The following is a 15,494-nucleotide window of genomic DNA, read 5'->3' as shown; positions in this document are numbered from 1 at the left end:
AGGCCCCCAGAAACCCTCCCCCCCCCCAAAAAAGCGAGCCCCCCGCCCCCACCAAAACCCCCTCCCCACCCTCAGGGGCACCCCCACGTGACACAGGGCACCCCCACGTGACCCCACGGCCCCCACGTGACCCGAGGGGACCCTCACGTGACCCAGGAGGGGGTCCCAAACCCTCCCCCCCCCCCCCCAAAACAAGGAGCCAGGGCCCAGCTCCCTCCCCCCTCCCCCCCCCGTGCTCCCCGCCGTTGCCATGGAGACGGCGCCGGGGCCGGTTGCTAGGGGCGACGGTTGCCATGGCAACGGGGGGGGGGGGGGGGGACACAACAACAACAGCCCCCGGGGGCCGCTCTCACCTCCCCCTCCCCCCCCCGGCGCCGCCGCCGCTCCCGCCGCTCCCCGCGGTGCCCGGATGTGGCGCCGGCTGGCCAATCAGCGGCGCCGCCGCCGGCCACGCCCACCCCGCCCGCCGGCGGCCAATCGGCGCCGCGCTGGCTCCGCCCTGTTGCTAGGGGGAGGCGGCGTTGCTAGGGAAGGGGCGTTGCTAAGGGGCGGGGCGAGCCGTTGCTAGGGGGAGGGCGTTGCTAAGGGGCGGGGCCTGGCGTTGCTAGGGGCGGGCGTTGCCATGGTGAAGCCGTCACTCAAAGCCCCCCGTTGCTATGCGGAAGTGCCGCGCGTTGCTAGGGGGAGGGAAAAGGGGGCGTGGCTCGCTCCCGGAGGGGCGTGGCCGCCCCTTGCGCATGCGCGGAGCCCCCCCCGGCCCCTCTTTGTGGTGGTGGGGGGGGGGGAGGGCGGCATTTTGGGGGGAAACCCGGGCTTTTTGGGGGCGGGGGGGGACGGGAAGTGACGTCAGGGCTGGGCGGGGCCTCAGCACCGGATCCAGCCCCCCCCCGGGTCCCTCTCGCTCGGCAGCGACGCTTGGGGGGCGCCCCCCCCCCCCCAAAATCCCCCCCCCCCTGTAGGCCCCGAGCCTTGGGGACCCCCACCAGGACCCCCCCCAAATCCCCCAGGACCCCCCCGACCCCCCCCAAGATTTGGGGACCCCCCCAGGACCCCCCTGACCCCCCCCAGTGCTTGGGGACCCCCCCAGGCCCCTCCTGACCCCCCGCAGGACCCCCCCGACCCCCCCCAAGATTTGGGGACCCCCCCTTAATCCCCCTGACCCCCCCCAGGAACCCCCCAAATCCCCCAAAATCCTCCCCAACCCCCCCCAAAATTTAGGGACCCCCCCCCAGCATTTGGGAACCCCCCCAAAACCCCCCCAGGATCCCCCCAAAACTCCAAGACCCCCCCCAAAATCCCCCCCAACCCCCCCAAAATTTAGGGACCCCCCCCCAGGATTTGGGGACCCCCCCAGAAGCCCCCAAACCCCCCCAAAACCCCCAAGATCCCCCCCAAAATCCCCCCCTACCCCCCCCCAAAATTTAGGGATCCCCCCCCAAAATTTAGGGAACCCCCTCCCCAAAATTTAGGGGACTTCCCCCCAGGATTTGGGGACCCCCCCCCAGGATTTGGGGACCCCTCCAGGATTTGGGGACCCCCCCAAAATCTCGGGACCCCCCCCAAAACTTGCCCCCCCCCCCCCATTGACCCCCCCCTCTCTCTCCTTTGCAGCCCCCCCCCCGAGGACGATGCAGGCCAGCGCTGGCCCCGCGGGTAAGGGGCGGGGGGGAGGCAAATTTTGGGGTATTTTGGGGTGTTTTGGACATTTTGGGGTCCCCAAATCCCCCCCCAAAATTAAATTTGTGTCCCCCCCCCCCCCAGACTGCCCCATGGACACCCCGAGTGGGGCGCCCGGAGCCGCTGAGGACGCCCCCAAGGAGCTGCCAGCAGGTGAGACCCCCCCCCAAAAAAAAATTTTGGGGTGGGGTGGCCCCAAAACACCCCCAGAGCCCCCCCAGGGGACCCCCATTTGTGGGACACCCCAAAAAATCCCGGGGGGGGGAGGAAAAATGGGGGTTGGGGGGGGGTCCCGACCCTATAGGATGCCTTGGGATGGGGTTGAGGGGTGGATCGAGGGTTTTAGGACCTCCTTGGCCAATGTTTTTGGGGTTAAAAGTTGGGTTTTGGGCCCCCAAGACCCTATAGGATATTTTGGGATTGTTTCAAGAGCATTTAGGATCTTCTTGGTCAACGTTTTGGGGTTAAAAGTTGGGATCCGGGCCCTCAAGACCCTATAGGACATCTTGAGATGGGTTTAAAGTCTAGAGACGAGCATTTAGGATCTTCTTGGCCAACATTTTTGGGTTAAAAGTTGGGTTCCAGACCCCCAAGACCCTATAGAACACCTTGGGATGGGTTTGAAGGATAAGTTGACACATTTAGGATCCTCTTGGCCAACATTTTGAGGTTACAAGTTGGGTTCTAGGCCCCCAAGACCCTATAGAACATCTTGAGATGGGTTTAAAGTCTAGAACGGGGCATTTAGGATCTTCTTGGCCAACATTTTTGGGTTAAAAGTTGGGTTCTAGGCTCCCAACACCCTATAGAACATCTTGGGTTGGGTTTGAAGGATAAGTTGACACATTTAGGATCCTCTTGGCCAACATTTTGAGGTTAAAAGTTGGGTTCTAGGTTCCCAAGACCCTCTAGGACATCTTGGGATGGGTTTAAAGTCTAGAACGAGGCATTTAGGATCTTCTTGGCCAACATTTTTGTGTTTAAAGTTGGGTTCTAGGCTCCCAACACCCTATAGAACATCTTGGGATGGATTTTAAGGATAAGTTGACGCATTTAGGATCCTCTTCGCCACCATTTTGGGGTTAAAACTTGGGATCCAGTCCCCCAAGACCCTATAGGACATCTTGGGATGGGTTTAATGTCTAGAACGGGGCATTTAGGATCTTGTTGGCCAACGTTCTTGGGTTAGAAGTTGGGTTCTAGGCTCCCAAGACCCTATAGGACACCTTGGGATGGATTTGAAGCATGGATCAAAGACTTTAGGATCCTCTTGGCCAACATTTTTGGGTTCGAAGTTGGGTTCTAGGCCCCCAAGACCCTATAGAAGATCGTGAGATGCGTTTAAAGTCTAGAATGGGGCATTTAGGATCTTCTTGGCCAACATTTTTGGGTTAAAAGTTGGGTTCCAGACCCCCAAGACCCTATAGAACACCTTGGGATGGGTTTGAAGGATAAGTTGACGCATTTAGGATCATCTTGGCCAACATTTTTGGGATAAAAGTTGGGTTCTAGGTTCTCAAGACCCAATAGGACCCCTTGGGTTGGTTTGGGGGCGCTCCCCACCCCGTTACCCTCCCCGTTGCCCCTTCTCCTCCCGCCCCAGCAGCCGGCGCGTCCGGCGGCCGCCCCTACATCTGCAGCGAGTGCGGCAAAGCATTTAGGATCCTCTTGGCCAACATTTATGGGTTCAAAGTTGGGTTCCAGGCCCCCAAGACCCTATAGGACATCTTGAGATGGGTTTAAAGTCTAGAACGGGGCATTTTGGATCTTCTTGGCCAACATTTTTGGGTTAAAAGTTGGGTTCTAGGCTCCCAAGACCCTATAGAACACCTTGGGACGGATTTTAAGGATAAGTTGATGCATTTAGGATCCTCTTCGCCACCATTTTGGGGTTAAAACTTGGGATCCAGTCCCCCAAGACCCAATAGGACACGTTGGGTTGGGTTTGAAGGATAGATTGAAGAGTTTTGGATCTTCTTGGCCAACATTTTGAGGTTAAAAGTTGGGTTCTAGGCTCTCAAGACCCTATAGAGCATCTTGGGTTGGTTTGGGGGCGCTCCCCACCCCGTTACCCTCCCCGTTGCCCCTTCTCCTCCCTCCCCAGCAGCCGGCGCGTCCGGCGGCCGCCCCTACATCTGCAGCAAGTGCGGCAAAGCATTTAGGATCCTCTTGGCCAACATTTATGGGATTGAAGTTGGGTTCTAGGCTCCCAAGACCCTATAGGACATCTTGAGATGGGTTTGATGGATAGATCGAAGAGTTTTGGATTGTCTTGGCCAACATTTATGGGTTAAAAGTTGGGTTCTAGGCTCCCAAGACCCTATAGGACACCTTGGGATGGATTTTAAGGATAAGTTGACGCATTTAGGATCCTCTTGGCCAACATTTTTGGGTTAAAACTTGGGATCTAGGTTCCAAGACCCCGTAGAACATCTTGGGATGGGTTTAAAGTCTAGAACGGGGCATTTAGGATCTTCTTGGCCAACATTTATGGGATTGAAGTTGGGTTCTAGGCTCCCAAGACCCTATAGAACATCTTGGGATGTGTTTAAAATCTAGAACGAGGCATTTAGGATCTTGTTGGCCAACGTTCTTGGGTTAGAAGTTGGGTTCTAGGCTCCCAAGACCCTATAGGACACCTTGGGATGGATTTTAAGGATAAGTTGACTCATTTAGGATCCTCTTCACCACCATTTTGAGGTTAAAAGTTGGGTTCTAGGTTCCCAAGACCCTCTAGGACATCTTGGGATGGGTTTAAAGTCTAGAACGGGGCATTTTGGATCTTCTTGGCCAACATTTTTGGGTTAAAAGTTGGGTTCTAGGCTCCCAACACCCTATAGAACATCTTGGGACGGATTTTAAGGATAAGTTGATGCATTTAGGATCCACTTGGCCAACATTTTGAGGTTAAAAGTTGGGATCTAGGTTCTAAGACCCTATAGAACATCTTGGGATGGGTTTAAAGTCTAGAACGGGGCATTTAGGATCTTCTTGGCCAACATTTTTGGGTTAAAAGTTGGGTTCTAGGCCCCCAAGACCCTATAGAACACCTTGGGATGGATTTTAAGGATAAGTTGACACATTTAGGATCCACTTGGCCAACATTTTGAGGTTAAAAGTTGGGTTCTAGGTTCCCAAGACCCTCTAGGACATCTTGGGATGGGTTTAAAGTCTAGAACGGGGCATTTTGGATCTTCTTGGCCAACATTTTTGGGTTAAAAGTTGGGTTCTAGGCTCCCAACACCCTATAGAACATCTTGGGACGGATTTTAAGGATAAGTTGATGCATTTAGGATCCTCTTGGCCAACATTTTGGGGTTAAAACTTGGGATCCAGTCCCCCAAGACCCTATAGGACACCTTGGGATGGATTTTAAGGAAAAGTTGACGCATTTAGGATCCACTTGGCCAACATTTATGGGATTGAAGTTGGGTTCTAGGTTCCCAAGTCCCTCTAGGACACCTCGGGTTGGTTTGGGGGCTCTCCCCACCCCGTTACCCTCCCCGTTGCCCCTTCTCCTCCCTCCCCAGCAGCCGGCGCGTCCGGCGGCCGCCCCTACATCTGCAGCGAGTGCGGCAAATCCTTCGCCCAGTGGTCCAAGCTGGAACGGCACCGGCGGAGCCACACGGGCGAGCGCCCCAACGCCTGCGGCCAGTGCGGCAAACGCTTCGCCCAACGCTCCCACCTGGCCCAGCACCTCCGCACCCACACCGGCGAGCGGCCCTACAAGTGCGGCGAGTGCGGCAAAGCCTTCGGCTGGAGCTCCAACCTGGCCCAGCACCGCCGCACCCACACCGGCGAGCGCCCCTACGCCTGCGGCGAGTGCGGCAAGGCCTTCAGCCAGAGCACCAACCTCCTCAAACACCAGCGCGCCCACGCCGGCGAGCGGCCCTACCGCTGCGGCGAGTGCGGCAAAGCCTTCTACCGCAGCTCCGACCTCCTCCAGCACCGGGCCGGCCACTCGGGCGAGCGGCCCTACCGCTGCGGCCAGTGCGGCAAAGCCTTCGCCCAACGCGCCAACCTGCTGAAGCACGGCAAGACCCACGGCGGCGACAAGCCCTACCGCTGCGGCGAGTGCGGCAAGGGCTTCGTGCAGAGCTCGGAGCTCATCCAGCACCAGCGCAGCCACAGCGGCGAGAAACCCTTCGCCTGCGGCGAGTGCGGCAAGCGTTTCGGCCACGGGGCCACCTTGGCCAAGCACCGGCGCCTCCATTTGGGCTTGCAACCTCACCGCTGCGGCGAGTGCGGCCGGGCTTTCGGGCTGCGCTCGGCGCTGGCCCGGCACCAGCGGGCTCACGGCGAGGAGCGCCCCTTCGCCTGCGCCGAGTGCGGCCAAACCTTCGCCCTGCGCTCCAATTTGGCCCTCCACCGGCGCGCCCACGCCGGCGAGCGGCCCTACAAGTGCGGCGAGTGCGGCAAGGCCTTCGGCGTCAGCTCCACCCTGGTGCGGCACCAGCGCATCCACACCGGGGAGAAGCCCTACGGCTGCGGCGAGTGCGGCAAGGGCTTCGTGCGCAGCGCCCACCTGGAGCAGCACCGGCGCACCCACACCGGCGAGCGGCCCTACGGCTGCGCCCGCTGCGGCCGGCGCTTCAGCCAGAGCTCCAACCTCATCACCCACGAGCGGGTGCATCTGGAGGAGGCGCAGGGGGCGGCGGCGGCGGCGGCGGGGGAGGGGGGGGTGGGGGAGCACCCAAGGGTGAAGGTTGTTGGGGTGCGTCAAGGTTTGGAGGTGTTGGAAGAGCACCCAAAGACCAAGAGTCTTGGGTTGAGTCAAGGTCAAGAGGTGATGGAGGAGCACCCAAGGGTGAAGAGTCTTGGGGTTCCTCAAGATTTGGAGACTTTGGAGGAGCACCCAAGGGTGCAGACTTCTGGGGGTTACCAAGATCTGGAGGTGGTGGGGGAGCACCCAAGGGTGAAGACTGTTGGGGTGCGTCAAGGTTTGGAGGTGTTGGAAGAGCACCCGAAGACCAAGAGTCTTGGGTTGCATCAAGATTTGGAGACTTTGGAGGAGCACCCAAGGGTGCAGACTTTTGGGGGTCACCAAGATCTGGAGGTGGTGGGGGAGCACCCAAGGGTGAAGACTCTTGGGGGGCACCAAGATCTAGAGATGATGGAGGTGCACCCAAGGGTGAAGACTCTTGCGTTGCGTCAAGGACAAGAGGTGATTGGGGAGCACCCAAGGGTGAAGACTCCTGGGGGGCACCAAGATCTGGAGGGGGTGGGGGAGCACCCAAGGGTGAAGGTTGTTGGGGTGCGTCAAGGTTTGGAGGTGTTGGAGGAGCAGCCGAAGACCAAGAGTCTTGGGTTGAGTCAAGGTCAAGAGGTGATGGAGGAGCACCCAAGGGTGAAGACTCCTGGGGGTCACCAAGATCTAGAGATGATGGAGGAGCACCCAAGGGTGAAGAATCTTGGGGGGCACCAAGATCTAGAGATGATGGAGGTGCACCCAAGGGTGCAGAGTCTTGGGTTGCGTCAAGGACAAGAGGTGATTGGGGAGCACCCAAGGGTGAAGACTCCTGGGGGGCACCAAGATCTGGAGGGGGTGGGGGAGCACCCAAGGGTGAAGGTTGTTGGGGTGCGTCAAGGTTTGGAGGTGTTGGAGGAGCACCCGAAGACCAAGAGTCTTGGGTTGTGTCAAGGTCAAGAGGTGATGGAGGAGCACCCAAGGGTGCAGAGTCTTGGGGTGCATCAAGATTTAGAGGAGCACCCAAGGGTGCAGAGTCTTGGGGTGCATCAAGATTTAGAGGAGCACCCAAGGGTGAAGACTTTTGGGGGGCACCAAGGACAGGAGATGATGGAGGAGCACCCAAAGGTGCAGACTCATGAGGTTCCTCAAGATTTGGAGGAGCACCCAAGGGTGAAGACTCTTGGGGTGCATCAAAATTTGGAGACCTTGGGAGAGCACCCAAAGACCAAGAGTCTTGGGGGTCACCAAGATCTGGAGATGATGGAGGAGCACCCAAGGGTGAAGACTGTTGGGTTGCGTCAAGAACAAGAGATGATTGAGGAGCACCCAAGGGTGAAGACTTTTGGGGGGCACCAAGGACAGGAGATGATTGAGGAGCACCCAAGGGTGAAGATTGTTGGGTTGTGTCAAGGTTTGGAGGTGTTGGAAGAGCACCCAAGGGTGAAGACTCTTGGGGTGCGTCAAGGAGAAGAGGTGATTGAGGAGCACCCAAGGGTGAAGACTCTTGGGGTTCCTCAAGATTTGGAGACATTGGAAGAGCACCCAAAGGTGCAGACTCTTGGTGTGCGTCCAGGTTTGGAGGAGCACCCAAGGGTGCAGACCCCTGGGGGTCACCAAGATCCGGAGATGATTGAGGAGCACCCAAGGGTGAAGACTTCTGGGGGTCACCAAGATCTGGATACATTGGAGGAGCACCCAAGGGTGCAGACTCTTGGGGTTCCTCAAGGTTTGGAGGAGCACCCAAGGGTGCGGACCCCTGGGGGTCACCAAGATCTGGAGCAGTTCGGGGAGCACCCAAGGGTGCAGGTCCCTGGGGAGCACCCAAGGGTGCAGGTCCTTGGGGTGCCCCCAGCTCTGGAGGCCTCGGAGGAGCACCCAAAGGTGCCCCCCGAATGACGCCGGGGGGGCGGAGCCTCGCCCCGGGGCCTCCTGATTGGTCGGGGACAGCGCCCCCGCGACGCCATTGGCTGAGAGGGGTGGGTGGGAGGGGCGGGGATTGGGCGGGGGCGGATGGAGGGGCGGGATTGGCTGAGAGCAGGGGGCGGGGCTTGAAGGGGATTGGTTAGAACGGGGCAGGCTGACACGGGATTGGACGGTGGTTGGGGGGGGGGGGGAGGGGGCGGGGAGGGGATACTGGCACGGGATTGGCTGAGAGGGGGGATGACGTCACGTGGCCCAGATCCTGCGCGGTGATTGGCCGCGCCGCGGGCGTGCTCCGCAGCCATTGGCTGGGAGGCGTTGGGGGGCGGGGCTTGAATAAAGAGGGTGAGCCCAGAGCTGGAGAGTGGCTGCGGGGACACCGCGGGGGTGGCACCGGGACACGGGGGGGGCCCTTGGGTGTCCCCAGGGGGTGGTGGCACCTCGGTCACCTTTTGGGGTGACATTTGGGGTCCTCGGGGTGGTGGCACCTGGACACGGGGGTCCCTTTGGGGACGGGTGGGTCCCCAGGGTGGTGGCACCCTTGGGTGGTCCCCAGGGGTGGTGGCACCTTGGTCACTTGGGGTGGTGGCACCAGGACATTTGGGGACCCCAGGGTGGTGGCACTGGGACACGTGGGTCCCTTGGGTGTCCCCTTGGGGGTGACACCAGGACATTTGGGGACCCCAGGGTGGTGGCACTGGGACACTTGGGTCCCTTGGGTGTCCCCTTGGGGTGGTGGCACCCTGGGCACTTGGGGTGGTGGCACCAGGACATTTGGGGTCCCTTGGGTGGTGGCACCTTGGTCACTTGGGTCCCTTGGGTGTCCCCTTGGGGTGGTGGCACCTTGGTCACTTGGGGTCACTTGGGGTGGTGGCACCAGGACATGTTGGGACCCCAGGGTGGTGGCACCGGGACACTCGGGTCCCTTGGGTGTCCCCTTGGGGTGGTGGCACCCTTGGGTGTCCCCTTGGGGTGTCCCCCACGGTCACTTTGTCCCCTCGGGGGTGTCCCCAGGGTGTTGTCCCCTCGGTCACGTGACCCTCACGGGCTCTGTCCCCTCCCCCCCCCCCCCCGTGTCCCCTCCCCCCCCCCCCCCATTGACGAGGCTGCGTCACTGCTCGGCCCCTTTATTGCCAACAACCACCGAGGGGGCGTGGCCTCGGCAAGCCCCGCCCCCCAACCCCACCCCCCCACACACATCCAAATAAGGAAAGGCTCGGGAGGCCCCGCCCCTACGGTCCCAGGAGGGGCGGGGCTTTGAGGAGCGGCCCCCGCCCCCTCTCGGAGCCATCATCAGGGGGCGGGGCCGGGGTGAGGCTCCGCCCCCACGGCGGAGGGGGGCGTGGCCTGCGGGGAGGGGGCGTGGCCGTGACGTCGCTGGTGCTTGCGGAGCCCCGCCCTCGCCACGAAGCGCTTGGGGCAGAGCGGGCAGCCGAAGGGGCGGGGCTCCGGGGGGTGGGGCCTGCGGGGCACGCCCCCCCGGCGGCCATGTTGGGGGGGGCGGGGAGGAGGGGGGCGGCCATGTTGGGTGTGGCCACGATGGGGGCGGCCATATTGGGTGTGGCTGTGTTCATGGCAGCCATGTTGGGCGTGGCCATGTTGATGGCGGCCATATTGGGCGTGGGGGTGTTGGGAGCGGCCATATTGGGCGTGGCCACGTTTGTGGCGGCCATATTGGGTGTGGCCATGCTGGGCGTGGCCATGTTGGGTGTGTTGGGAGCAGCCATATTGGGCGTGGCCATGTTCGTGGTGGCCATATTGGGTGTGGCCGTATTGGAGGCGGCCATGTTGGGTGTGTTGGGAGCGGCCATATTGGGCGTGGCTATGTTTGTGGCGGCCATATTGGGTGTGGCCAGGCTGGATGTGGCCAAGCTGGGCGTGGCCATGTTGGGTGTGTTGGGAGCAGCCATATTGGGCGTGACCATGTTGGGGGCAGCCATGTTGGGTGTGGCCATATTAGAGGCAGCCATATTGGGCGTGGCCATGTTCGTGGTGGCCATATTGGGAGCGGCCATATTGGGTGTGGCCATGTTGGAGGCGGCCATGTTGGGTGTGGCCACCATGGGGGTGGCCATATTGGCTCCTCCCATTGGGGCGGCCATCTTGGGGCCCGCCCCGAGGACGGCCATGTTGGGGCCTCCCATGGGGGCGGCCATGTTGGGTGTGGCCACGCTGGGGGCGGCCATATTGGGTGTGGCCACACTGGGGGCAGCCATATTAGGCGTGGCCACGCTGGGGGCGGCCATATTGGGAGCACCAAAGGCGGCGGCCATGTTGAGACCCCCACAGTCCATGGGTCCCCCGACGGCGGCGGCAGCGGCCATGTTGTGCTCGGAGGCGGCGGCCATGATGGCTCCCGGCGCGGCGGCCATGTTGTGGGCAAGTCCGGCGGCCATATTGACTCCAAGTCCGGTGGCCACGTTGGGACCGAGTCCGGCGGCCATGTCGTGGCCGACGGCGGCCATATTGTGGCCCGGCGGCGCCCCCATCTCGTGCCCAACACCGGCAGCCATGTCGTGCCCAACGGCGGCCATATTGTGGCTCGATGGAGTCCCCATATTGTGGCCAACACCGGCGGCCATGTCGTGGCCCACAGCGGCCATATTGTGGCCCGATGGAGTCCCCATATCACGCCCAACACCGGTGGCCACGTCATGCCCAACGGCGGCCATATTGCGTCCCGTCGGCGCCCCGACATCGCGCCCGCCACCTCCTCCCACCCCCTCGGTGGCCAAACCTCGGCCGCGCTAGCCCCCGCCGCCCCCCGCCGCCCCTCCTGGCCCCCCTCCCTCTTCCCGTGCGTCCTCTCGTGCTTGCGCAGCCCCGAGGCGCCGCCGAATCCCTTCCCGCAGCGCCCGCAGGCGTAGGGCCGCTCACCCGAGTGCGTCCGGCGGTGCTTGCCCAGCGCCGCCCGCTCGCCGAAGCCCTTCCCGCACTCGCCGCAGCGCCAGGGCCGCTCGCCGCTGTGGGTCAGCCGGTGCCTCTTGAGGTCCCAGGAGGCCACGAAGCTCTTGCCGCACTCGCCGCAGCGCCAGGGCCGCTCGCCGGTGTGGGTGCGCCGGTGGACGGCCAGGTCGGCGGGTTGCCGGAAGGCTTTGCCGCACTCCCCGCAGCCGTAGGGCTTGACCCCTTGGTGGGCCCGCTGGTGCCGCCGGTAGCTGGAGGGTCGGCGAAGGTGCGGCCGCACTGGGGGCAGAGGAAGGGGCGCTCGCCGGTGTGGACGCGCTGGTGGCTCTGGTAGGAGGAGAGCTGGGTGAAGGCTTTGCCGCAGGTGCCGCAGGCGTAGGGCTTGCGGGGGGCGTGGATGCGCTGGTGGCAGGCGAGGGAGGACGAGCGGCCGAAGCTCTTGCCGCACTCGGCGCAGAGGAAGGGGCGCTCGCCGGTGTGGCTGCGCTGGTGGTTGCGGAGGTCCTTGCGCTCGGCGTAGGCTTTGGGGCAGGCGGCGCAGCGGTGGGGGCGGAGGCCGGCGTGGCCCCGCCGGTGCTTGCGGTAAACCGAAGGGTCGGCGAAGGATTTGGGGCAATCCGGGCAGGAAAAGGGGCGTTCGCCGGTGTGGGCGCGTTGGTGGATGGCGAGCTTGGAGAGGGTGCCGTAGGATTTGGGGCAGGCGGCGCAGGGGAAAGGGGGAGAGGGGCGAGGGCAGGAGGAGCACGGGGCGGGGGCGGCGTCATCGAGGGGGTTGGTGACGTCATCGAGGGGGTTGGTGAGGTCATCGAGGGGGTTGGTGACGTCATCGAGGGGGTTGGTGAGGTCTTCATGGGGTTTGGTGGCGTCTTCAAGGGGGTTGGTGGCGTCTCCAAGGGTTTTGGGGACATTTCTGGGGGGTTTGGTGACGTCTTCATGGGGTTTGGTGGCGTCTTGAAGGGTTTTGGGGACATTTCTGGGGGTTTTGTGACGTCCTGAAGGCTTTTGGTGACATTTCTGGAGGTTTTGGTGACGTCTTGAAGGGTTTTGGGGACATTTCTGGGGGTTTTGGTGATGTCTCTTGGGGTTTTGGTGGCGTCTTTGGGGGTCTTGGGACATTTCTGGGGGTTTTGGTGGCATCTCCAAGGGTTTCGGTGACGTCTTCAAGGGGTTCGGTGGCGTCTTCAAGGGTTTTTGGGGACGTTTCTGGGGGTTTTGGTGACGTCTCTTGGGGTCTTGGTGACATCTCTTGGGTCTTGTGACATCTCCGAGGGTTTCGGTGACGTCTTCAAGGGGTTCGGTGGCGTCTTCGAGGCTTTTGGGACATTTCTGGGGGTTCTGGTGACATTTCTGGGGGTTTTGGCGACACCTCCGGGGGTTTTGGTGACACCTCCGGGGGTTTTGGTGCTATTTCGGGGGGTTTTGGTGCTATTTCGGGGGGTTTTGGTGGCGTCTCCGGGGCTTTCGGGCGCGTGCGGCGTGCTTTTGGAGGTGGTGGCCCCACGGGCCCGGGTGGTGGCCCCTCTGGTGGTGGTGGCATCTCCGGACGCTTTGGTGGCCCCACGGGACCTGGTGGTGGCACCCATGGGTGCAGGTGGCCCCGCGGGGGCCCCTCGGGCCCTGCTGGTGGCGCTCCTGGACCTGGTGGTGGCCCCGGTGGCTTCGGCGCCGGGGGGCCACCGGCAGCGGCGCCCCGGCTTGGGGGGGGCGTTGGGGACACGGGGACGTTGGGGTCCCCATGGGTGACGTCGTTGGGGTCTTGGGTGACGTCACTGGGGTCTTGGGTGACGTCATTGGGGTCTTGGGTGACGTCATTGAGGTCTTGTTGGGTGTCATCGTTGAGTGTCCCTTGGGTGTCACCTTGGTGGCCCCCATGGGTGACATCGTTGGGGTCCCCATGGGTGACGTCATCGGGGTCTTGGGTGACGTCATTGGGGTCCCCATGGGTGACATCGTTGGGGTCCCCATGGGTGACGTCATCAGGGTCTTGTTGGGTGACGTCATTGAGGGTCCCTTGGGTGCCATCATGACGTCCCCTTGGGTGTCATCGTTGAGGGTCCCTTGGGTGCCACCGAGGTCCCCATGGGTGACATCGTTGAGGGTCCCTTGGGTGACGTCACTGAGGGTCCCTTGGGTGCCACCGAGGCCCCCATGGGTGACATCTTGGTGGCCCCCATGGGTGACGTCGTTGAGTTGCCGACGGGTGACGTCATTGAGGGTCCCTTGGTGCCACCTTGATCCCCATGGGTGATGTCATTGAGGTCCCCATGGGTGACGTCACTGAGGGTCCCTTGGGTGCCACCGAGGCCCCCATGGGTGCCATCGTTGAGGGTCCCTTGGGTGCCATCATTGAGATCTTCATGGGTGGCGTCACTGCGGGTCCCTTGGGTGCCATCGTTGAGGGTCCCTTGGGTGCCACCGAGGTCCCCATGGGTGCCATCGTTGACGTCCCCATGGGTGACGTCACTGAGGGTCCCTTGGGCGCCATCTTGGTGGTCCCCATGGTGCCGTCGCTGACTTCCCGTTGGGTGCCATCGTTGAGGGTCCCTTGGGTGCCATCTTGGACGCACCCTTGGGTGCCATCTTGGTGGCCCCCTTGGGCGCCATCGTGGTGGCCCCCACGGGTGCCATCTTGGTGGCCCCCACGGACGCCATCTTGGTGGCCCCCTTGGGCGCCATCTTGGTGGCCCCCCATGGGTGCCACCGTCGAGGGTCCCTTGGGTGCCACCTCGGCGGCCATCTTGGTGGCCCCCACGGGCGCCATCTTGGCGCCCCTCCATGGCCCCCTGGGGAGAAACCACGGCGCTGGGTGGGGGGGGTGAGGGGGGGGGGGGGGCGCCCCTATTCTGCACCCATGGGTGCTGTTGGGGGGGTCGCAATTAAAGGGGGGGGGGCCGCAATTAAGGGGGGGGGGTTGCAAATTAAGGGGGGGGCCCAAATTAATGGGGGGGGTCCATGAATTAAGGGGGGGTAGCAAATTAAGTGGGGGGGTTGTAATTAAGGGGGGGGGGCACAAATTAAAGGGGGGGGTCACAAATTAAGGGGGGGGGGTCCATAAATTAATTGGGGGGGGTCACAAATTAAGGGGGGGGCCCAAATTAATGGGGAGGGTCCACAAATTAAGTGGGGGGGGTCGCAAATTAAGGGGGGGGAGCAATTAAAGGGGGGGGTTGCCAATTAAGGGGGGGGGGGTCACAAATTAAGGGGGTGGGGTCGCGAATTAAGGGGGGGGGGCTGCAATTAAAGGGGGGTCGCCAATTAATGGGGGGGTCACAAATTAAAGGGGGGGTCACAAAATAAGCGTGGGGGGGTCGTAATTAAGGGGGGGGGCACCAATTAAGGGGGGGCCGCCAATTAAAGGAGGGTTGCAAATTAGGGGGGGGGGGGCAAATTAATGGGGGGGGTCCATAAATTAAGGGAGGGTAGCAAATTAAGTGGGGGGGTCGTAATTAAGGGGGGGGGCACAAATTAAAGGGGGGGGGGCAAATTAATGGGGGGGTGGTCCACAAATTAAAGGGGGGGGTCGCCAATTAAGGGGGGGTTTGCAAATTAAGGGGGGGGCCGCAATTAGAGGGGGGGTCGCCAATTAATGGGGAGGGCACAAATTAAAGGGGGGGGGCCCAAATTAATGGGGGGGGGGCCCAAATTAATGGGGGGGGGCACAAATTAATGGGGGGGGGCACAAATTAATGGGGGGGGGCCCAAATTAATGGGGGGGGCACAAATTAATGGGGGGGGGCACAAATTAAGTGGGGAGAGTCGTAATTAAGGGGGGGGGGGCGTAATTAAGGGGGGTCGTAATTAAGGGGGGGGGGCCGCAATGCACCACGGGAAGGGGGGGGGCAATGCCGGGGGGGGGCTGAAAAAGGGGGGGGGGGGGATAAAAAAAGAGGGGGGGGGCAGGGAGGAAGGGAGGGGGGGGGCTGGAATTTGGGGGGGGGGCTGGAATTTGGGGGGGGGCTGCAGGCGGGGGGGGGCCGCAAAGCACCACGGGAAGGGCCGAGGAAGGCGGGGGGGGCCCCGCGGTGCACCACGGGAAGCGGGGGGGGGGATTTTGGGGTGATTTCGGGGGGTTTTGGGGTTTTTTGTTGGAGGGGGGGGGGGGGGGCGCTTACCTGGGGGGGCTCCGCGGCGGGCGCTAGGACCTGGGGAAAGGGGGGGGGGGGAGGGGGAGGGGCTTCCGGTGGAGGGGGCGGGGCTTGAGGGAGGAAGGGGCGGGGCTAAAGGGGGCGGGGCTTGCGTCGACTTCCGGTCTCGCGGCAACAAAAGGAGGTGAAGGGGGGGGGGAGGGGGGGAAAAAGGG

At 62.3% G+C, this 15,494-nt stretch overlaps 3 protein-coding genes across 3 annotated transcripts; 2 read left to right on the top strand and 1 right to left on the bottom strand.

The window, feature by feature from the left end:
- Positions 1–1,628: 1,628 nt before the first annotated feature.
- On the top strand, positions 1,629–6,467 carry LOC311221756 (uncharacterized protein; the record flags this gene model as incomplete). Its single annotated transcript, XM_084307145.1, has 6 exons — positions 1,629–1,653; positions 1,762–1,830; positions 3,281–3,369; positions 3,782–3,821; positions 5,208–6,391; positions 6,456–6,467. 6 exons carry the CDS (start codon positions 1,629–1,631, stop codon positions 6,465–6,467), a joined length of 1,419 nt encoding a protein of 472 aa, XP_084163271.1.
- On the top strand, positions 6,404–8,324 carry LOC311221754 (uncharacterized protein). The gene is made up of 2 exons (XM_084307143.1): positions 6,404–6,571; positions 6,689–8,324. Exons 1-2 carry the CDS (start codon positions 6,467–6,469, stop codon positions 8,261–8,263), a joined length of 1,680 nt encoding a protein of 559 aa, XP_084163269.1. The 5' UTR covers positions 6,404–6,466; the 3' UTR covers positions 8,264–8,324.
- A 2,783-nt stretch (positions 8,325–11,107) lies between these two features.
- On the bottom strand, positions 11,108–12,331 carry LOC311221755 (uncharacterized protein; the record flags this gene model as incomplete). The annotated part of the gene is made up of 1 exon (XM_084307144.1): positions 11,108–12,331. One exon carries the CDS (start codon positions 12,329–12,331, stop codon positions 11,258–11,260), a length of 1,074 nt encoding a protein of 357 aa, XP_084163270.1. The 3' UTR covers positions 11,108–11,257.
- Between the last annotated feature and the right edge of the window lie 3,163 nt (positions 12,332–15,494).

The sequence above is a fragment of the Netta rufina genome, assembly GCF_964035555.1.
Source record: "Netta rufina genome assembly, contig: SCAFFOLD_149, whole genome shotgun sequence".
Lineage (NCBI taxonomy): Eukaryota > Metazoa > Chordata > Aves > Anseriformes > Anatidae > Netta > Netta rufina.
This window is presented reverse-complemented; position numbering and strand designations above follow the sequence as displayed.